At 38.3% G+C, this 22,312-nt stretch overlaps 1 protein-coding gene and 1 non-coding gene across 2 annotated transcripts in view; one reads left to right on the forward strand and one right to left on the reverse strand.

Moving 5' to 3' along the window:
* Window positions 1-283: 283 nt before the first annotated feature.
* Window positions 284-22,312, reverse strand: part of abca4b (ATP-binding cassette, sub-family A (ABC1), member 4b) — a 51,722-nt gene continuing 29,693 nt past the window's right edge. Inside the window, exons 24-49 of the mRNA XM_007887129.2 lie at window positions 21,602-21,680; window positions 20,971-21,176; window positions 20,291-20,330; window positions 16,175-16,461; window positions 15,474-15,598; window positions 14,613-14,711; window positions 14,266-14,455; window positions 13,520-13,614; window positions 13,277-13,309; window positions 12,669-12,774; window positions 11,997-12,071; window positions 10,915-11,084; window positions 10,468-10,645; window positions 9,458-9,573; window positions 9,191-9,338; window positions 6,779-6,902; window positions 6,319-6,448; window positions 5,729-5,849; window positions 5,567-5,629; window positions 5,352-5,458; window positions 4,977-5,118; window positions 3,552-3,686; window positions 2,767-2,870; window positions 2,584-2,676; window positions 1,962-2,211; window positions 284-1,560 (exon numbers count right to left, since the gene is read on the reverse strand). Coding sequence (XP_007885320.1) covers window positions 1,381-1,560; window positions 1,962-2,211; window positions 2,584-2,676; window positions 2,767-2,870; window positions 3,552-3,686; window positions 4,977-5,118; window positions 5,352-5,458; window positions 5,567-5,629; window positions 5,729-5,849; window positions 6,319-6,448; window positions 6,779-6,902; window positions 9,191-9,338; window positions 9,458-9,573; window positions 10,468-10,645; window positions 10,915-11,084; window positions 11,997-12,071; window positions 12,669-12,774; window positions 13,277-13,309; window positions 13,520-13,614; window positions 14,266-14,455; window positions 14,613-14,711; window positions 15,474-15,598; window positions 16,175-16,461; window positions 20,291-20,330; window positions 20,971-21,176; window positions 21,602-21,680 — 3,396 coding nt within the window. The 3' untranslated portion in view covers window positions 284-1,380. The remainder of the gene's footprint in view (window positions 1,561-1,961; window positions 2,212-2,583; window positions 2,677-2,766; window positions 2,871-3,551; window positions 3,687-4,976; window positions 5,119-5,351; window positions 5,459-5,566; window positions 5,630-5,728; window positions 5,850-6,318; window positions 6,449-6,778; window positions 6,903-9,190; window positions 9,339-9,457; window positions 9,574-10,467; window positions 10,646-10,914; window positions 11,085-11,996; window positions 12,072-12,668; window positions 12,775-13,276; window positions 13,310-13,519; window positions 13,615-14,265; window positions 14,456-14,612; window positions 14,712-15,473; window positions 15,599-16,174; window positions 16,462-20,290; window positions 20,331-20,970; window positions 21,177-21,601; window positions 21,681-22,312) is intronic.
* Window positions 17,898-17,969, forward strand: trnae-cuc. Its single transcript has one exon. It is a non-coding gene; the product is annotated as a tRNA-Glu (tRNA).

Genomic DNA, 22,312 nt, shown 5'->3' on the forward strand with positions numbered 1-22,312 from the left:
GTCAGGTGCCAAACTGTGCCTTTGTATCACCCGCCTCTTCAGGGTGGAGAGCAGAATAAGACAATGCATTCATATAGAGAGATATTCAAACATGAGGTTAACTCAGTAACTCATCCACAACAGTCATGAGTGAATTATAGTATGTTGTCAGGTATGTGGTAGCTATTATTTTTCTTTTATTTGTACGTGCAGTACATTTGTTCTCGTTTTTTTCTTGCCAAAGGTAAGTTAGTAGCAACAAATTCTCAGTAAAATTCTCAGTAGAAAAGCATAATTCTCTGTATTTTTTTCCAGTAAGATCAGCTTTTATTGTTTCACATACTTTCTCACAAAGCAGTTTTCAAGTGAAAGATGTTTTATTCATTCAATTTATAAAAAGTGTGTGTGCGCATGTACGCATATTAGTGGGGATCTAGAGTATTAATTTGAATATTCACAAGAGGAGAGAACCTTACCTTTATTAAAGTTAACCACATCTGTTGATCAAAGCAAATCTTTCGTTGAAATAAAACCTTACTGAATATTTTCTTTTTTGAACCTGAGATATTTGTGCAAAATTATAAATGCCCACTAAAATATATTTCATTTAGCAGATCTAATCAGGTTATTCGGCTTCACCTTGAAACGTGTCATTACGTCACGAAAATCCCGGATTAGTTTTTGTTTGTGTGGCTGAGGACAGGTCAGTGTTAAGTATGGTCTTCTTCATAGTCCAGAGGGTGTGCAACAACATGTATTAGTGTTAATGCCACTGTGTGTCACTGATACCATTGCAATTATTAGATCATACATGATAGGAACCCATTTATAACGGTTTACTGAAAACCCCAAATTAGATCCTCTTTTATTCAGAAAATACTACAAATGAGGGACTAGATTGACATAGTTCTTTAAATCTATTTCATAGGATGCAACATTAAACCGTATACAGGAAACCACTTCTGAAGATGTTATATGATAATGTACATAGGCAAAGAGCATTCAGTATTGGAAGGATTAATTACTATATGCATGATGTTGGTTAGGAGGAATGCACAGCAATGTAATAAATTCCTCTTGCGGGCATCTATCTTATGGCTGCGAGAAAAGGCCACAGCCATGCATAATGTATTAGCTATTTTAGTCTGTGACAGTAGAGATAAACATGCATTATCCTCAGATTGGCTGCATGACAATTTCTGTTTTCTGTTTGGAATCATAGCAAACCTTGTGCTACGTGGTGTGCTGATGCTGTTATTTGCAGTGAAGTCAATACTGTGGAGTTATCACGTTTGAGGTTTCTGTTACTGAAACCACCCTCGGGGAATGATATTACAGTCATGATGTTCGGTGTTCAGTCTACGCAGTACAATTTGTTAGTACTGTGTCGTTGGCACTTCCTCAAGACTTTTTCTCCTTGTTTGCCTCTGCGGTGGGAGGGGTGGCGCTTGTGCTTCTTTGCTGGGCAGGTTCTGCCGGAGTTGGACTTATCTTTATTTCCCGCCTGCCCCCTGCAGCTCGCGGATGCAGAGATACATTTTCATCCTCAGGTGCTTGTTCTTTGGCAAAGTTCACAAACACCTGCACAAAGTCAAGACCATTGTCCTCAGTTATACAATAACAATGTCTTTGCCAAAAATAGCAGTGACTTTAATCTACAGCTAAAAGCACAGCTTTGCTGAAGGAAGGCAGGAAAGGAATGGAAAGGAGGAAGGAAAGACATTTTTCGTGATGGATTTTCAATATAAGTATAATTTAATATACAAACAGAAAACACCATTTATTAATAGCTGACTGAATAGTGCTGTTACTTTCAATTTAAATACTGATTGTGAAAATAATTGGTAACCATTAGACCCAATACATTAGCAATTCAACATACTGGACCTAGTTGGATGAGGAAAACACTTTTTGAAAATTGTCAAGGAAAAGGAGGGCATTTGGAATGGATAGGGTTCAAGAGGATGAAGCAAGTTCTATACCTGGTCTAAAGTTGTTTGTGAGACAGTGTATTCATCTATGTTCAGCTGCTCTTTGTTGGAGATCAGTAAGTGGAAGATTTTGGCTAGTGATGATGACGGTATCTGATATTGTATCGTGTTGTGATGCTTCTCTATTTGCAAACTGTTGGGGAAGTTGGCTTCAATGAACGCCTGCACTGGATTCAGGTCAGGTCCAATTCCAGCCTTAACCTCTTTAGTCTTCACTGTGACGACATATCCATCACCAAACCTGATCAAAGCAAAGTGAACCATCACGACAAAAACTCACTTTGTGGTCAAAGAGTTACAGAGATTTGAAGTTAAAGAAAATCATTAAAGTACGGACCCTTCTAATAACACCGTAACTGAATACTTATGAAAATTAAAAGGGGAGCAAAAAACCATCCACTTCCAATTGAAATGATCAAGCTTGCATCAGGACAAACCTGCGTTACTGTAACACCAATCGCCCACCTTTTAAATCGAGATACATAACAAAATAAGAAAAACTAATTGTAATATATGGGAAATGTCAGCATCACGGAAGTAGGAAGTCATAACATTTAGCATGTGTGTGTGATATGGAAACACTTGAGTGAGTAAACAAAGAGCATTGACGTACTTGTACTTCAGATGTTGGATGGTACCCAGACACTTGAATTGTCCATTCACCATAATGGCCAACCGTGTGCAGAGGGCTTCACACTCTTCCATGCTGCAAACACAACAAAGTTCCCATCAGTTTGACTGTCTTAACAAGGAAATCTTTTCAGTCTCACAAAGCGTTAAAGAGACAACTTCTTACCTGTGTGAGGTCAATACCACAGCTCTGCCTTCTCGGATAACACCAAGAAGACAGTTCCAGAGGAATCGACGTGACTTGGGATCCATTCCTGTAGTCGGTTCATCCTAAAGCAGAGTACATATTAACATATTGCAAACATGATCGGAATTCTCAACTTACACATAAATCATGCTAAAAACAGAGGATATAATTTTTTTTTTATTTGGTCATGTCCCTCCCTCCCATCTCAAGCTTCTCTGTAAAACACATTTGAGACAACATTCTACATGAAAAGACACTTTAAGCATAAGTTGTTGTGATTATTAACCAATTATTATAATAATAACAATTCTTGCCTTTGTTATAGTGCGTTATCACGTCGTTGAGACGTTTCAAAGCGCTTCACAGAATATACTGTAAAGTGGATTGACCGTGGTATTTTGTGGGCAAAACTAAATACAGGCAAAACTAAATACAGGATTTCCCTGTTATTATTGAGTCTATAATTTTCCTTTGAGATCCTGTACTTCAAATGATAGATTTAATCTAAATCCAACTGACGTGTCTCTTCCATTAAAGAATGCATCAAACTATTAATGCCAAATTAAAGCTTGCCAAAATATGAATAAACTAAGAACCCTCTTTTAATGTCTCACTGTTTCTTCGACGTACATTACCAATGCAAGATGAACGTCGATGCAATGATGTAAAGTGAATAGTCTTATTTTACAGCAATGTGAGGGCTTACGTGCTATGGTGCTTCTGCGTGCACCAGGGTAGCACTATTGTACTACAGCGCCACCTACCAGCAACACGACTGGGGGGGAGCCAATGAGTGCAATGGCTGTGGAGAGTTTCCGCTTGTTTCCCCCACTGTACGTGCCAGTTGTCTGATCGGCGTATTCAGTGAGATCCAGCTTTTCAATTCCCCACTCAGCAATCTGCGAACAGACAAAAATCAGCAGTCACCTCTCAGGGTTACAGTTGGTGTATTATTCTCTGGATGTTTGCGAGGACAATGTCATACGTTTTAGCATTTTGGGGGGATTGGAGGCTACGGGGTTTTCATGCTATCGTGGCTTTACCCACATCCTGTCCAACGACTCGATTGTTATGTATGCGACTCCTAACAGATTGTGTTTATGAGGAAGCTTACTTAACCCACTAAACAGTTAGTCATTCAGGATGTGTTAGAGAAACGAAAATGATCTAATTGGTGCGATTTTCAGCAGTGCGGTTGCTGAGTCTGATTTAGAAAACAAAACTGATGTCTTAATTCTGAATACAAAGATGAAAGGAGATTGATGTTGAATCACAGACCATTTCTTAGTCAGTGTATTCTAACATAAAAGAAGTCATTGTTTTACACAAGCCATTTCTTAGTCAGCATATAAAAGAAGCAATAGTTTTTATGCAGAGGTGATTTCCAGGAAAATGAAAGTAATAATTCACATTGTCCTTTTGAAAATAATGTGACAGTTAAGTACATTGTGCAAATTCTTTTTTAACACTCAACAATGTTACCTCCAACATCTTAAAATGATTGTCAAGGCAACATTGCTCCTGGTTTGGGAATGAACAGTGAGTTTCTGAGGATTGATATGCCAATTGAACCAAGACACTGAGATTGAACTTGAGCCATTATCAGCATAACATTTTGTTGCACGATTTTGGAAATATATGATTATAAGTGGTCTGAATCGCTTCCCGTGTGAAGGACGCTATATAAAGACAAGTTACTGTTCAGAATTTGAAACCTTTAAGCATTCACATTATAATCAGTAGCGCATTACATATAATTTAAGAATCTGCCTTAAGAAATTACTGTTAGGGATGTAATTTAACACGTTTAACGTCTGAAATAGCTTCGCTGCAGCCCTCACTTTCCAGATATTATGCACAGGAAGCATCAAGAGGATTTCAAAGTTCGGCACAGGATTTAGTGTGAAGTCACTAGACTGTGTATATTCGTAATTCCTCCCTCAACTGCATCTTCTACTGCGTTACTTCCCTCATCTCTTCCCCTACCCTCCTCGCTCAGTGTCCAGCACCAACTCAATAAAACACTTTCAGACATTACCATGTGTGAAATGCGCTATAGAAATGCAAGTTGTTGTACAAGGAAAGATCATGTCAAGTCCTTGCTTCCCATTGTTTGATGGCCTTCCTGATTCATGAATGTGCTGCAAGTTCCCAAGATCACAAGCAATGCTAAACATGAGCAGAATTACCCTTTCAATCTCATCTTCTGGGACACCTCGCAGACGTGCATAGAGCAAAAGATGTTCCCGGCCTGTGAGCAGCTCATCAATAGCATCAAACTGTGGACAGTAGCCCATGTTCTGGTGCACATCGTGTATATTGGTGTGAATACTGGGGGGAAAAAAAATCACAAGAACATCTGAGTGAAAGCAACGCTCTTTAACACAAGACACAATTGTTAATTATGCACGTGTTTGAAGTTGAGTACAAGCATCATAGTTGACAAAGCAATCAAAGTGTTTTATGATGGATTTCGACAGAACTGATAAGATATTTTGAAGGGAGTGTAACGTTGGTTTCTGTCTATAAGCTTGCAGCAATGGCTCTTGCTGTTGTGTGTGTACCTGTAGCCTGCAATTGAGGCATCGCCTGAAGAGGGATCTGTGTCACCAGTCAGCATTTTGAAGGTTGTTGTCTTTCCAGCACCGTTGACCCCCAATAGTCCAAAGCACTAAGCACGGAAGAAAAAGTGCATTTAAGATAATTTTTTCACTTCAACTGAAGCTTTTATGAAACATTGATGTATAATTTGAGGCTAACACATATTGGAAGTGCTTACCTCTCCTGGTCGAACACCTATACAGAGTCTGTTCACAGCTGGTCTTGTTCTGCCCACGTAATACTGTAAGAAACACAGACCAAATTTAGTGAAAGAAACACATAGATTTCATAAACTGAAAACATCTAGATACTGGAATAGGAATATTCATTTTGCCTTCACCTTGCTGAGTTCCTTTATTTTCAGAATGTCATTCTTACTGACACCCTTAGTAATTCGCTCCCGCTCAAGGGACACATCCTCATCTTCTTCAATAACAGGTAAGTTGGTTGGCGTTGTCGACCTACGTCAAACAAGAAGGCATCAGTTGAAGAGCAGCACACAACAGTTTATCTGTAGAGATCATACTGTGATCAGTTGAAGTTAAGTGGTGATGAGGATTTGAGGATAGATGGAAAGTTGAAGATGAGAATATTAATAATAATAATATAGGTCCTTCTAGCCTATCCTTCATTTATCACAATAGTGAAGGCTATTAATAATAATAATAAATAAATAATAATAATTTGGTTACTCAATCGACGACTGTTTGTGGGACACTGTTGTGAACAATTGGCTGCCGCGTTTCACTCACAAAATATATAGTCAATTCACTTTATTCTGTGAAGCACTTTGAGATGACTCGAAGACGTGATAAGGCGCTATATCAAATTGAAGGATTATAAGGATTATTATAAGGCTTCACTATAGTTATTCAATCATACTTAAAGATTCAAAAGTTAACATTACTTTTGAGAAATATCAACACTTACCAGTAGGAGAGGAAGAACTGGTTTTGGAAAAGGAGATTCAGCATGAAGTACACAACTCCTTCAATTGCCATGGCAGCCATGTTCTTACCAAGGAACTCCCAATGGAAAGGATTGAAATAAAAATCTTCACCTGGAACAATATGATTCAGTATGTTAACAAACACATAATATCAGGGGTGTTTCTAAGTGAATACGTATATTTCTGTAATTTTACACATGGAATGGGGATGCAGTAATAGATTACCTTCAAGTGACTTTCCTCAGCTCTGGTCAATGCTCTGGCCAATATCTTTAGCATTTGAGTTCAATGTTTCATATATACATACACAGAAGCTCTGAGCTTGTTAGTTGCAATACACTGAATTTCTGATTTACTCCAAAAATTAAATTGTAAATGTTTTACATCTCTGAATTCTAGATCACAAAACATAATCACTTCCGCCTATATTATAAGACTTACCAAATCTAGCATATACATCAGTCACAGCTTGATTCATAGCCATATCAATTAAACCTCTTCCCAGGCAGAAATGTGGAAATATTATCAGAATATTTTTCAACATTGCATTGATCTTTTGCAAAGTCTGAAATGACAAGAACAGCATTAGTACCACTCAACTCTTGTTACAGACACTAATAAACTACTAAAGACTATTATTCAGTATAAAAACGCTTAAAATAAAAATAACTTAATAAAATAAATTCTTGTATATAATATGTATCCTCAACATCCGTTAATACATTCAATAGTGTACAATGGCTGGTTTAGAGATTACGCTATTTAGACAGATCCAAGTATCTTCAACTGTAATTGTAAAGTTAAATAAGATTATTCCACTTGCATATTGAATAATACTTTACAATACTAGATAGGTTATCCTAAAGGTGTGAGCTGGTTGTTGAGAGACTGGCATTAATGCAAGATAAAAGCCTCATTCCTAGAAAGAATTCAACTGTAGTCAAGTCACTTATATTCTTAGTACAACAACAACAACTTGCACTTATTAGTGCCCTCCACATAAGGTAGCGTCTCAGAGCGCTTAACAGGGGGGGGGGGGGGGCGTCGGGAGAGGTGGCCGTAAGCACGGTCGAAGAGGAAGGTTTTCAGGCAGGACTTGGAAAAGGGGAGAGAGGGGGTAAGGTGGAGAGCTTGAGGGAGAGCGTTCCAGAGTTTTGGGGGGTAGTGGCTGAAAGCGCAACCTCTGGTGGTGGGGCGGAGTTGTGAGGGACGAGCAGGAAGCCGGTGCCAGTCGAGAGGTGGCACCGGGTTGTGAATTGGGGAGTGAGGAGGTTGCAGAGGTAAGGAGGTGCCAGAGAGTGAATGGATGAATTAGTAATGGCCTGAATTAACAATTAGGTAGATTTTATTCTGGACTTTGAAAAGGATAAAGCACTCCACAGTGTCTCGGCCTTAATCAGTTCAGAAAGCACACTGTGTGCTAAGTGGAATGAGAATACAAACTGTTTGACATTCGCATAAAAGAAAACCAATTGCTGGAGCTCTAGTGACAGAATGTTCTTACATTGGAACGAGAACACAATTAATATAATCAACATTGGCTACATATTTGCATTGTAACCACGTTATTATTGTTCAGATGCAAACATGTTCCACGTATAGAGAGAATTGAATGAGCATTTGTGTGGAGCGGGAACTTTGGAGAGCTACCTGACTAAGTGGTGAAAAGTCCTTTACAAGGGGCGAAGTTTGGTAAATTGAGAATGGTAAAACAAAAACTTTATATAAGAACATAAGAAATGCTAGACGAAAAAAGCCAAAGGTCCATCTAGTTTGCCTTCCACCTTCCTGGCGGTCGCATGCACAAATGTTCCGACTATCTATGTACTATATCCCATAATGCTATTTCCTAAACTAAGAGTTTACATTACTTAAGATGTAAACTCATGAAAGGCTCTACTCTCTTTCGCAGATGACTTTGTCGTCTGGGTTACTGGGTGTTTGGGAGTTATTACTGTATGTGTGGGGTGTATTCTAATATGTAAATGTTTAGTACATCCAGTATGCACACATTACTGAGTTTATCTCTTGCTACCAATTTATCCACTGCCAGAAAAAAACCCTGTTTTTGGCCATGTCGTGTTATACACCTTCAGACTCTTCTAAGAAAATCACCAATATCTATTTGGCAATGAGTTTAACTGAAGCAGCACTTCAATCTGGCAATCTGCTGATTTTCAAAGACCTTGTTCTCTTGATTTACAGTATCACAAGAACCACTCAACTGAATGATTGCTGAAACTCAAAGCCAATATCGATTGCTTGTATTTATTTCAGTCCAAGGAAACTTTCATTCTTTTTCACTCGATCGAAACTTTTCTTTTTCCACCCCCTTTTATTCAGCTGTTTCAATGCTGTTCACTAGGTGTCTCTGGTACTTCACCTGGACAGCAATCAAGAAAACTATTTAGCTGGGAGAGCTGTTTTGGCTAAGTCCAAACCTGTCATGACCGATTGTTCATACATGTAAACCTTCCACCAGTGCCACTAAGAGTAATCAGGAGTGGGAGCCCTGATCCTTCCCTCCTAAGATCACGGATGATGATATCAATTGCCCTCCTTTTAACTGCTCAGTGCCGGATCGAGTCTGGTCTGTTATATAATACAAAATGACAGTTGTATAGCGCCTTTCACGTTGGGAGGATGTCCGAAGGCGCTGGACAATCAGGGATTTGTTATCCTAATGAATCACTTGATACTGGTTTTGAAAGGATAATAAATGGATAGGATGCCAGCCATCATTTCAGTCCAGTCATATTGTAACCAGAAGAAGTCACAGAAACAATTTGTTTTCCCCCAAACAATCAGCATCAACTTGACTGGTAAATGTATACAAAACTCAGAAGAACCTACCCTGTTATTTTCAAACAGCTCAAGAACAAAGGTAGCTGCACTGCCATTGATCCCAATGAAAAGATTAATACAGGAGAGGGCCACATAGGCAGTGCTGGGAACATTGAACACAAAGGATGCGGGATATAGCATCGGAGTTACAGACCATCTGCGGAGGAAAGAAAAGAGTCGAGTTTTTAACTTTTGTTCTTTTTTGGAAAGCATTTGGCAAAGCAAAGCTATGAGAAAGTCAATGAAACAGAAAAGTGTGTGGAAACCTTGCCTTACCCATAGAGGAACAGCAAAGCGACGAGAGCAGGCAAGTTAGTCGGTGAGGTGTAAGCTTTTTTATTGAAGCCAATGAAGATTATGACCACCAAGAATGTTGTCACTGAATAGTTACACTGAGAGACAAAGACACATTCAAATTTAAGCGTCAGTCACCAGTTAGCAATGCTCCAAATGCTGCATCTCATTAATAATGATGGAATATCTACAGTCCTCATCCATGCCACTTCCGACAACCTCTACAATGTGCAAGGAAAAATGACTTCCAACAAGATAGCCTTGCTATGACAGAATGACAGAACACATTCACTGGAGATCATTATAACAGTCATAAGGGAAATTGTACATTCACAAAGCTTCTGCTCTGCATTCAGGAAAATCCTTCAGGTTCAGTTAATTAGTTTGAAGAAGACAGTTAGGGCATTCTGTTAGTTCAATGTTGCAGATACAGAGCCCCCCCACCCCCAGAGGCTTTCCAACTTTGTCTCTGTGAGGTGTTTTGAGACGTTATCTTATGTGAAAGGTGTTATATAAATGCAAGTTGTTTTTGTTGCTCTCGTCTCGGTTTTTGCTTTCAATAAGAACAAAGACAAACAACCCTCCGAATTTTGACACTCAGTGCACACCTTTGTTTTTTTTAATATTACTGAAGCTTTTTTCATGACATTATCTCTTTAGTTCAAGATTCCCAGGTACCCTGGAGCTCTTTAAACAGAGAAAGAAGGAGCAAACATGTGGTTCACACCCCCTGCATTTATACTGCAACCCTCTTTGTACTTTTTAAAAGTGTGCTGGTTTCCAGTTTCAATTCCAACATAGTTTTATTGTGCTGTGAAGTGTTTATAATATTCATCAATCTTAACAACTTTCACATTGCCTTTGTGGCACTGCATTGAGCAAACTCCAGGAGATGAAAATGTGGTACAAAATGTCAGCAACAGCAGTTGTTTTGGTTTAAATCTCCACAACGACAATTTCAATGGTGATTGATGTGCTGGGTTGGGACATACCATATCCCAAATGAAGTTGGCCACCCAATAAGTGGTGGGGCTCATTCCACTGACAAACTGCAGGTGCTTAGCACTTGAAACCCTTTCTTGAATAAGGTACAGAACAAAACTCGCCGGGACAAATGACATGGCGAAGATAACACAGATTGCAACCACTGCATCCACAGAAGTAGTGAGCCTGAAAAAGACAAGATCAACAGAACAGTAAATGTACAAGCTCAGGAAAAGGGAGAGCACAGGAAATGTGGCAGAGCTCCAGATGCAGAAAAAAATCACAGATTTGCTCAGATTGCTGTGTCCCAGAGATTACTTTCCAAAAAAAAGGTTTTCTGACATTAAGGCTTTTTGCGTTTTTAAATTGCAGCAGGTCTAAGTAACTCGTAGCTCTCCGTGTCCACTCGCTCGGACGTGAAGAGCGCTATATAAGTGCAAGTTGTTGTAACTTACACAGTGACTTCTGAAAGCTGTTCTTTCGTGAGGTTCAGTGGATGGTTTATAATGGTTATGCCATAGTCCTCTGGGTCAAGCTTGGATTGTAGGTTTGCTCGAAGAATAGCATTGTTGGCAGTATTCATGAATGAAACCATGGCATGCCAACCTTTATTGTTGAACCACACCTGAAACAGATTAGATCTCTGCATTAATGTTTAAATATAGAAAACTGTTCCAACACATCACAGGTCAGTTTCAAAGTCAAGGTTAATAATTAGGGGTTCAAACTGATGGAAACACCATTGAAATTGGAGTGCCTGAGTTTGACTGAACATCTACCTTGGGATATAGCAACTTCAGCTGCAAGACTGATCTCACCACCCTTTCATTAAAGCATTTTTATGGAGACACAAGATCACAAGAGAGTTACGGATGAAGAATGCTCTCTGACTCATTTAATCTCATGCTTTCAGAACACCCACCATATTTACATCATCATTTTTTTAAAAATGAGTCCACATCCTTGCTGGTAACCTGCTCCACTCTTTAATTACCCCCTGGGTAAACAAAACACTTTCCGGTGTCTGTGCTGAAATTGTCCTTTGCAACCCGTGTCCTCTTGATTAAAGCAGCCTGCGGCAGACACTGTTGTATGACACAGGCTGTGTCTGTGACTCTCTAAATAATAACTGTGTCTGTGATTCCCAAATAATAACTTCCTAATCTTAGTTTGTCCAAGTGGAGAAACCCATAGCACTGACATTAACCCACACCTGGGTTGTCAGGACTGAGCACTCACAAGACACCAAACTTATCCCTCTCGGCTTCATAAAAGATCCTCTGTGGAGCAAAGGTGTATTAACAACACCGATAAATAACTACAGGAAAAAATACAGATTACATTTTATTTTGATAGCATTTCATAATGGATTCCTTGTGTTAATTAATGCATTAAGAAATGCTGCAAGTTGTACCTAGTATGTTTGAAAATAAGGTAAACCTCAGAAGAAATGTGCCAGTCATTTTGTCTTTGCAACCACAAACATTATAGCAGATAAATGTTACCCTATGCAAAACATTAGAGTTCAGAAACACACCTTAATATTTTCTTCAGTCTCCATGTACTTCAGGAAATTCTTGAGATCTCGAAACATTGCCTGCGTGTAATTGCCCTAAAACAAAAGAAACAGTCAATCACTGAAAGATTTGGGGGCTAAAATAAAATCCATCCTGTTAAAACTGCAATGAAAGGCAGTGGCACATTGTTTGAATCACTAGAGGGAGTGATAAACTAATCTTCGCACATGCATCTTAATAATAATAATAATCCTTGCATTTGATAGAGTGCCTTATCACGTCTTCGAGACGTCTCAAAGCGCTTCACAGAATATACTCTAAAGTGAATCGACTATATATTTTGTGGGTGAAACATGGCAGCCAATTGCGCACAGCAGTGTCCCACAGTCATTGAGTGACCAAATTATTATTAGTATTTTTTTGAAGGAATTATTACCCCCGGAAAAGCAATCTTCCAATTGATTAACAACCGGGTGCCTACTTACTACTAGGTAAACAGAGAGGTGTGGAGTAAGGAAACTTTCCCAACATTTCGCCCTGCTGGTAATTGAACGCAGGTCTCTCGCTTATGTGGCGAATGCTCTAACCACTGAGCTACACGACCCCAAATCTTCACAATTTGCCTAAATGCAACATGCATCCCAAGCACATTAACATGTGGGAGCAAAGTAATCAATCAGTCTGTCACCTACCCCAGTGATGTTGAGCATTCGGCCCATTTGAGTGAAAATAGCATCAATCTGTTCAGTGTCAACTTCCAAAACTGGAAGTTTTCCTCCCACTGATATTCCACCATACCTGAAACATCAGGAAAACACTTGAGTGCATGTCCTTAATTTCATTTTTAATAAAACATTGGCACTAGAATATTACAGGCGATAAATCTACCACTTGCACACGGTGGGTCTAGTTTCCGGGTTGTGTAAACCGTGCATGCACAAATAGAAAATTACAGGTGCTCTCAACTATGTCATTCACAACCAATTAATTTTGCGTTCGAAAATGTTGATAGTTAATAAATAAGTAAAACTTCAAACAGCAGTCACTTAGCTGCACATTACTGAATATATTAAAATAGTAAATTGTAATGGGGGGAAGGCAGAGTAAAAGGTACGTGTGATGTGATAATAAATAGTAATAATATTTTTTGCATTTCAAATAGAATTCGAACAATACTGTCATTTGTAACAGATATTTATAGCCTTGCTCTGTGTGTAAGAGAATAATAATAATACACTTCCACTCATTTAGGTAATAACTACAGCAGAATTTACAGCGCAGAAAGAAAATAATTCAATACCTTTGTTCATTAACCCAGTATTTGCTCTTCATGCTGTAATTAAAAGGAAAACACAGACAGAAGGTTAATGCTTATAGTAGATCAGAAGCCTTTCTTTTGTAAAAAAAATCCGCAGCTGACAAACTGATTCAAACCAATTAATGATCTGTGAATATATATGCAATTTAGATTTAAAAAAAAGCTCTTTTTAAATTGTTGGGGCTGTGAACTTGAAAATTTACTGCAATAAACAACTGTCCTTACCTGGTCCTGATTAGATTAGGATACGTTTTCACTAAGAAGTCCGATATGTTTCTTTGGGTGAGATTCTGAAGGATGTCAGTGGTGGGTTGGATCCTCTGCGAGATGAGAGAACAACTGATTGTGTAAAATTATCATACCTTTTATTATACGTTAAAAATAAAAGACTTTGATGAAATAAGGCTAAACACGTAGCTGTTTACGTTTTGTCTCTTGACCTTTGAATTGCTGTTTTATATTGCATGGTTTTATTTTATAGAAGAAATGATTTGGTTAAATACAGAAGCCACAACTATCACTGGAAATACAGACACAATCCAAAAAGTGCATTTAAAGTCTGCTCTATATGTCTTAAACTGTGGATTCCAGTAGCATAGTGGTTAGCGCGCTCGCCTCGCAATCCAGAGGACCCGGGTTCGATTCCAGGGTGGGACAAAACCTAAGGCAAGTTTCCTTCCTCTACACGCCTCTGTTTACCTATCAGTGAGTAGGAACGCTTGTTAGTCGAATGGTGGATCGCTTTCTGGGGGTAATAAATCCTCCCAAAATAAATAAATAACAATTTTGTCACTCAATGCACGACTGCTTGTGGGACACTGCTGTGCGTAAATGATTGCCCCGTTTCACCCACAAAATTCACAGCCATTCCACTTTACAAGACATTCCGGGAAGCGCTTTGAGACGTCTCAACGAGGTGATAAGGCGCGATATCAAATGCAAGGGTTATTATTATTATTAAATTGTCATACCTGTGGTGGGGGTAGCCCACCTGCTCCTGGGGCACAGTTGGGGAGCATAATTAGCTTATTTTTCGTGCTACATTGACAGGATGGGGAGGGGTTCATAGCACTCCAGAATGGGGATTGAAGAACATTGGCAACAATGGGATTCGGAACTGGACTCTCCCAATGCATTGACTGGTTACTACAGGGGTAATTCCTGTTGAAATGAAAATGACATTATTTTCTGTAAGAAAGTCACGGAATGTTGAAATAAAATTTCTAACATTAATACCGGCTTGATTTTTTTTTATTAAACAACACACTTAGGTGAATAGACACAAATGCTGCAACAATCTGAATTAAAACTGCCTTACTCCAAGGGATTCGATTTCATGCAGCGAGTTCCAAATCCAGGTTTATTCACCAACAAGTCAATTAGACGATTGAGGTTCTTATTGTATGGACGCTCATTGCTACAGAAATTAAGAAGAGCAACATATTGGAGATTAATACATATGCATCAGGCCATTTCTGATAGATGTCTTTAATATGGAAATCTTACCTACATTCGGCAAACTTATGGCAACTCTGACCCGACACAATCTACTTTTAGAGCTAAGTTCCTGCAAGTGTGAATAACATGCATTCTTAATTCCAGTTACCAAGAGAAATTTGACTTGCTTTCCTTACTTTGACATTTCTGTAGAAATCACTGCTTATCAAACAGCATTGTATAACAATGCATACAAGGCAGATGGAAGATGCACAGCTTTCCTTAACCATAAATAAATAATTACATGGATGTCTTGTCATGCGTGTATATAATAAACAATCGTAATTCCTATACTTGCATGACTCTTTATGATCATGCTAGATTTATTGCAAAATAAATAAAATCATTATAAAAGCCAGAATTGTGTCAAATTAATTTTTGTTTCAGAAATAAAAATTTAAAGTTAAATGGAACACATTAATTTAAAAATTTACAAATTGTCAGTTGTCAAACTATAAAAACTAGGGGTTGAAAAATGGAGCAAGCAAGGTGATATTATCAATGAGAATTATCAGAATACAAATCATATTTTTCACCTTGAATTATTTTTCAGAAGTTCTACTCAGTATGAGTTGAAGGGCAGTTGTTGTGCTATCAATAAATTGCTTGAATAAATGCATATACATTTTATACAAACCCAGATAAATACACAATTAAATAAAATGCCAAAATGTAACCTTGCCTGAAGAAGGTGTATTGTTTTCCATACATCCATGGGTGAAGTGTTAAACTTTTATATTCGCCAAATGGAGGGACGATAAGTGTGAAGATCAGAGCCAATAGTACAAAATTTGCCGGGAGGACCACCTTAGAAGAAAGAACAATACTACATCTTGAATTACTGGAACCTGTCAGAAATCTTAGAGGTGAGTAATATCACAATAAATATTTGTGACACAAGTCAATAACACTGGTTAGTTTTTAAAAAATGAACGTGTATTTTATAAAATATATTACAGTAATCAGAGACCAAACGTATAATAACTGAGGGTTTCTCGATATCGCTGCTGGTAAATATGCTGCTCATTGTGGAACTGAGTCATACAGACCAGAGAGGACCTATCTGTGATCTCTATTAGCTGTATTAGCGGATTTCAGCAGCAGCGCTAGTTGCAGAGTTACCAATGACCTCAGTGCCCAGCGTTAAGTTGGAAGTACAATTCTGTAGACATTGGGTGATAGAATTGGGCTAAGATGCAAGACCTCCACTTCCAACAGCAGATCCTCACACACAGGTAGGAACCATTTAACTGATAGCCTGGAAGTTACCACAGCAGTACATTTGTCAGTACAGAATTATACACCAGTTATGCATATACATACTTAACTAGTGGCAGATTATAGACAAGGACCAACTAAGAGCAACACAACCTGACAATGCACCTGTGCCAAGAAGTCCTTCCGACTGCGAATAGCCCGTTTGAATCGCTTGATAAACAGAGCTTTAAAATGCTGTTTAATAAGTTCCGTGCCGGTGATCTGCCGGGTGCCTTTTCCCTCATTCAAGACCAGTTGCTGGTTGTCTGCAGGTCCTGGAGGATCCTCTGGTGGTTCCGCAGCTGTGTCTTGAGGCTCTGCCCCCTGCTGATTGTTTGGTTTTGCCTCAGAAGATGGTTTTGTCTGGTTTTGTCCGTCCTCGGCCTGGCCACTCTGTGAAGCTTCTTTGCATCCTGAAAACATTTGAATTTATTTAAGAATGTATTTATCTTTCAATGAAAGTAGACATGAATACTGCCTTTGTTTACCGAGCTTAATCATTCCGGAGGTTAGAGATGTTAAAGAAGAACAAAGTTTTGCAATATTTAGAATAGATCAAGCTTGAGGAAACAAAATGAAATGATTATCTCTGGAAACAAATAATAAGTAATTGATAAATATGGAAGAAAAATTATATACATGAATGTCCTCAAGAGGGGGGTGTGTTTTTTTTATAGAACTAGATTTAGTATTTTTTATTATCTTTGTACTAAAATCAATTTACAGAAGGGGGAGTTAATACAACACAAGGATTCCTTTGGACAACAGTGTTGACTGTGACAGATTTAGCAAGGCAGGTCCTTGAAGCAATTAATATAAAGATGTCATAAGAAGTTTTGAAGTGAAGGGACTTCTTTCTAATATGCACAGTTCACTGGACCCCTTATGTTACCAATCTTTGCAAACAGGGAAGGGAGTTTCTCCTGGTGTCTTAGCCAACAATCTCTCAGATAAAATTGGTCATTCACCTTCTGGCTGGTGCAAATTGGCTCCCACATTCGCCAACAAACATATAGGCACTGCACTTTATTGTAAATACTGTGAAGGTTTTTGAGACGTCTCGATAACGTGACAAAGCTCCATATCAATATGTATCATTATTAAGCATATACTTGTCAACTTGAAAATATCATAAGAAGTAATGTAGAGGTCTTGAAGTGAAAGCATTTGTAATACTTTTAAAGCCTGTAAACATTGGAAAGTCTATTTTGTCATTATTTGCAATCATGTATCTGCCATATATACTGACAAAGTACAATTACAAATATTTCACTGTGGAGCCTGTTTCCTTGCCCTCAGGGATTAGAACATTTGCTTATTTTGCAACTAACCTCTTAAATGTGTTATCCGTGCATACGTTTTGCCCACAAATATACGGTCAATTCATTTTACAGTCTATTCTGTGAAGCACTTTGAGACGTCGAGAAAACGTGAAAAGCGCTATATCAAATGCAAGGATTATTATTTATTATTATTTGAAACATAAGTGGCCTTCAGACAATTGAAGACAGGAGTTAAGAGTTGTTCATTCAAACTCCCTGGCTATATTCTGAAATATTTAAACAACATAACAGGAACTAATTCCACCGGTTTTGCTCAATGTATTATCCCAATCCTGGCTGAAGAGACGGTGCTTAACATCAGTTAAGAGTAGTGACATTGATAATATCAGCTTCTAATGGCAATTCCCCATTATAGTCGTGCTCTGTCAGCATGAGAAGAAACAAGATAGGAGGAGGGAAGAAAATTGGATTAGAAAAAACAAGAAAAAGGTAATGTTGGACTATATAGCAATGGGAATCCTCCACTGTCATTCCTTAAAATACTATATATAGTTTCAGACATGTGGAGTCCTGTAGCTCAGTGGTTAGAGCACTCGCCTCTCAAGGGAGAGACCTGGGTTCGATTCCCAGCAGGGCGAAACCTTGGGCAAGTTTCCTTACTCCACACGCCGGATAATAATCCCTCAAGAAAAAAACCAATAAGAATTTGGTCACTCAATCCACGTCTGTTTGTGGGACACTGCTGTGCGCAATTGGCTGCCGCATTTCGCCCACAAAATATACAGTCAATTCACTTTACAGTATATTCTGTGAAGCGCTTTGAGACATTTAGAAGACTTGAAAAGTGCTATATCAAATGTAAGGATTATCATACATGGCTCTCTTTTCATTATATTTTATGGTTATCTAACCTCTAAATCCATATTTACCTCCAGCCTACAATATTTTAGGTAACACTGCACTTAATAATACTTGTTTTCTTCCATTTATGTTCCCTATCATTTAAAAATCCCTGTCTACACCACATATTTTAAATTATTATTATTTTCTAACATAATTAAAGAGTCAAGTTGTTATAATAAATCACCCTGTAAGACTCATGATTACAGAGCATTGTTACTTTGCCCTGTGAGATGATTACAGAGCAGTTCTGCCGCAGTAAAGTTGTTTAAATTAGGAAACCTGGACAAAAGGCTGTGGCTCTTGCAGCAATCCACCAATGTTGAAAAGAGGCAAGACGATAAGATAAACTAGGTAATGGCAAGACAACAACAAGCATGGTTTCAAAATCTTATAGATTATGGGAAGAAAGGAAAGACTGAGGGAAATAAAGGGTTCATAAATTGAGGATATCAGAAGCATATTGAGCATGCGTTTTAATAATAATCATAATAATCCTTGCATTTGATATTGCACCTTATCACATCTTCGAGATGTCTCAAAGTGCTTCACAGGCTATACTGTAAAGTGAATTGACTGGGTGTTTTGTGGGCGAAACGCAGCAGGCAATTGCACACAGCTTTAATTTGGTGTATTTGGAGATTGGGATGAACAAGAAAAGAATGTTTTAGAAAAGCAATAGCTTTATTGATACTATCGAGAAACGAAAGCGAGATTGAAACCCAGAAAGAGTGCAGGAGGTGAGAGAAAGCTTTCCTGGAGGACAAATCATTTCATGTATTTCTAAGTGCATAGGAGAGGCGCTCGAAAAGCCTATCATATGTGAACAGCTTTCATCGTAGACAGGTGTTGTCGCAGAGGTAAAAGTGAAGCCAGGAACAGTAGAGGATGATGAAGGACTAGGAATGAAAAGAGGAGGAAACTGCTGTTGATTAAGAGAGATATGAAAAAACTAGGGATAAGGAGTCATTATTAGCATTGCAACAGATGACTGGGTAGAATTCCACCTGATTCTCGATATACTCTATTCAGAGTGTGCAGAATTTGGCAAATTATAGAATTTAGTTTTAAATTTCAAGCCTGTTTTCTGTAGTTTTTAAAAGAAACTTACAGAAAACTGGCTTCAAAATTAAAGACTCTATTGAAGAATTTGACAAATTCTGGATCCCGTGAAATGCTACATTAATCGAGTAAGTATAGACCCAGGTGAAAGTTCCACCCATTAGTGCCTTCCTATAATCTCCAGAATTACTATTTAATCCTCACCATTATTAGCTTCAATGTTGACAACAGTTGCCCTGTTTTCCACTCCAACTCCTGCTCTTGACTTCCTTGGCAGTAGGTAGCCTTTTTACAGATCAAGATTAACAAATGAACGATAAAAAAATGTACTATTAAAGCAACTAAAAGCTTTAGAAAGCACATTAAACAAACAAAAAAAAACTTCAAAAGCATTTCAGGCATTGGGAAATTTAAGCCCAAATCCTTTTTCCTTTAATTTTATTAGATGCATTTAAAGAAGATTTGCCATTTGCAAGATAAGCAATGCTACAGACAGGAGTGGCCTGAACTAATCTCAGCTATTCCTAAAATACAATTCTTCGCCATATCTAATGTAAAGACGTGATGGAAAAAAATTGTTCAGAAAATTATAAGAGAGATGGATTGATAGATACTTGGGGAGTAAAAATAGTAAGTGATATGGAAGGAGAAAGGAAGGAGGTGGGATTTGAGATTGTAATATGTACATAATATGTAAGCCACAGAAATGGTCTGTGCCAAGCAGGTTTGATAGAACAAATAGCTTTCTCTTCTTCCTATTTCTTATGCTCCTATGCATGTTGAGTGATGAAATACTTAAACAATTAACTAAAACCTACACTATTATGGGTAATATTAGCGTCAAACATATTATGTTTTATGACGTGGACCTACAAACGTATGGTTAGATATTCAAAGGCAGGGTAAATTAATATAAAGTAGACTTTTGCCACAATTTAGCCTCTATCAAGAGAGCAGAGCTTTTGCATGCTGCAAAGTAATTGGTGTATTTGTTTACCTGTACCGTTTTCAAGATCTTCAGTGGCCTTTAAGAAAATCTGGAAGAAAACAATAGAAATTGAACATTTGTTATCACCGGCAAGACTCGGTTGTTTCCTGGCGAATGTAGAATTGAAAGTATTACATAGAAGAAAGACTCTTCTCAATTCATGTAGGAGAATGTGCATATAAGTATTGAGGTAAATTCAGATTGTATTTTCACTTAAGGATACCTTCCAGACAGACTCTATTTGTTTTTTTGGTAGCAACAGCAACTGGAACCTATTTCCACTTGGTTAAAAAAATGAGCAGAACCACAGCAGCTGCTTTAAAGATTACTCTGACGAACAATGTGCTGCTCTGCTGTTGTGGTTTATATATAAAAAAACCACAACAAAAACAACCCTTGAAAATGAGAAATGTGAGTTTGTGTAAAGTTCGGATTACAGTGGAGCTCGGCTAACTAGAGACGGTAAGACAATTTCATATTTTCCCAATTATATGCAGCAGCCTTTGACCATGGTATCTGCTGTATTTAAACTCTTATTTGTGAAGATTACACTTTGTAACACGCATCTTGTGTTGCAATCCCTCCTTTACCTCTGGCAGAAGCTGTTTTGTACCATCTGATAAAAGAGGTTTGATATAAAGAGATAAAAGAGATATCTACTGTGATAACTGATGGTTAGTCACTCTTACCTCCTCCAGTGACGTATCAGAGACACCAAAGCTGCTGAGGCCTAAATCTTGCAGCGTTTCCTCTATCTCTCTGAACAGGCTGGCGTAGGCTCTGTGTTTGAAATCTTTACTGGGCAGCACATAGTAAAGTTCTTGACCAACATTTTCAACCAGCTTGGCCTCAGGAATGTGATGATGGATTAGAGCTGTCAATGCTTCCACATCAGCTGCATAAAAGAACAATTCAGACTATAGTGATAGCCTTTTCATAAGAGCACCTTTTATTGCTGTTTCCTGCATCCTTTATACTGATTGCATCGTTTTCACCATTGTCAACAAGATTTAATGTGCCTCTCATTGCATAACTGTAAATGTATTGTTAATGCTTGTATGGTACTAGGGGAGCAGGGAAGTACAGTGCATGAAGTAACGCCTATTAATAATCCCTCTAAAACAAAACAATAATAAATTGGTCATTTTCAATCCTAAACTGTTTGTGGGACACTGCTGTGCGCAATTGGCTGCCGCGCTTCGCCCACAAATATACAGTCAATTCACTTTACAGTCTATTCCGTGAAGCGCTTTGAGACGTCGAGAAGACATGAAAAGCTCTATATCAAATGCAAGAATTATTATTCTTATTATTACATACCATCTAGTTCTTCCTCTGGAATGGTATCATTGCAGATGGAGCAAGAGCAAGTGCAGACTGGAGCACACGTACATGTTCGCTGGGTTAATTTTGTGGGAAAAATACAGCGAAACATCAATTACATTTCAGAACTGCTGAACACTATAATCAACATAGAAAAACAACAGGATCCCACCAGTCAGGCTCCCTGCCACCTGTTCAGCTCCAGCCCTTTGATCTACATCTATCTATGTCTCATCTTTCATTATTTTCACCTGAAAACCTGAAGAAACATGGATTACGCCAATAGTATTTCCTCTGAACATTCTCTTTATTAGAATTTCTGAGGAGGGATACATGTGAAGATTTGTTTTCTTTCAAAATAACTATATTTTCCCCCAAAAATACTAGCTTCTTTTTCTGCCACACGAAAAGCGAGGAAATCAATTCAATGGACACACACGTTAAAGATGACAGTAAGTTCTCAACATTTTGCTGATCAGAGAACTCTTCTTTCTTCTGCCTTTTTGTTTAACTGGTCTCACAGGGCACTTCCCACAAGTGGTGCACTGTAGCTCATAGTTTAGAACACTCATCTCGCAAGCGAGAGAAGACCTGGGTTCAATTCCCAGCCAGGACACAATGTTAGACAAGTTTCCTTACTCCACACGCCTCTGTTTACCTAGCAGTGAGCAGGAACCTGGTTGTTAGTCGATTGTGGATAGCGTTTCT

Source organism: Callorhinchus milii, unplaced genomic scaffold, assembly GCF_018977255.1.
Source record: "Callorhinchus milii isolate IMCB2004 unplaced genomic scaffold, IMCB_Cmil_1.0 Scaffold5, whole genome shotgun sequence".
NCBI lineage: Eukaryota > Metazoa > Chordata > Chondrichthyes > Chimaeriformes > Callorhinchidae > Callorhinchus > Callorhinchus milii.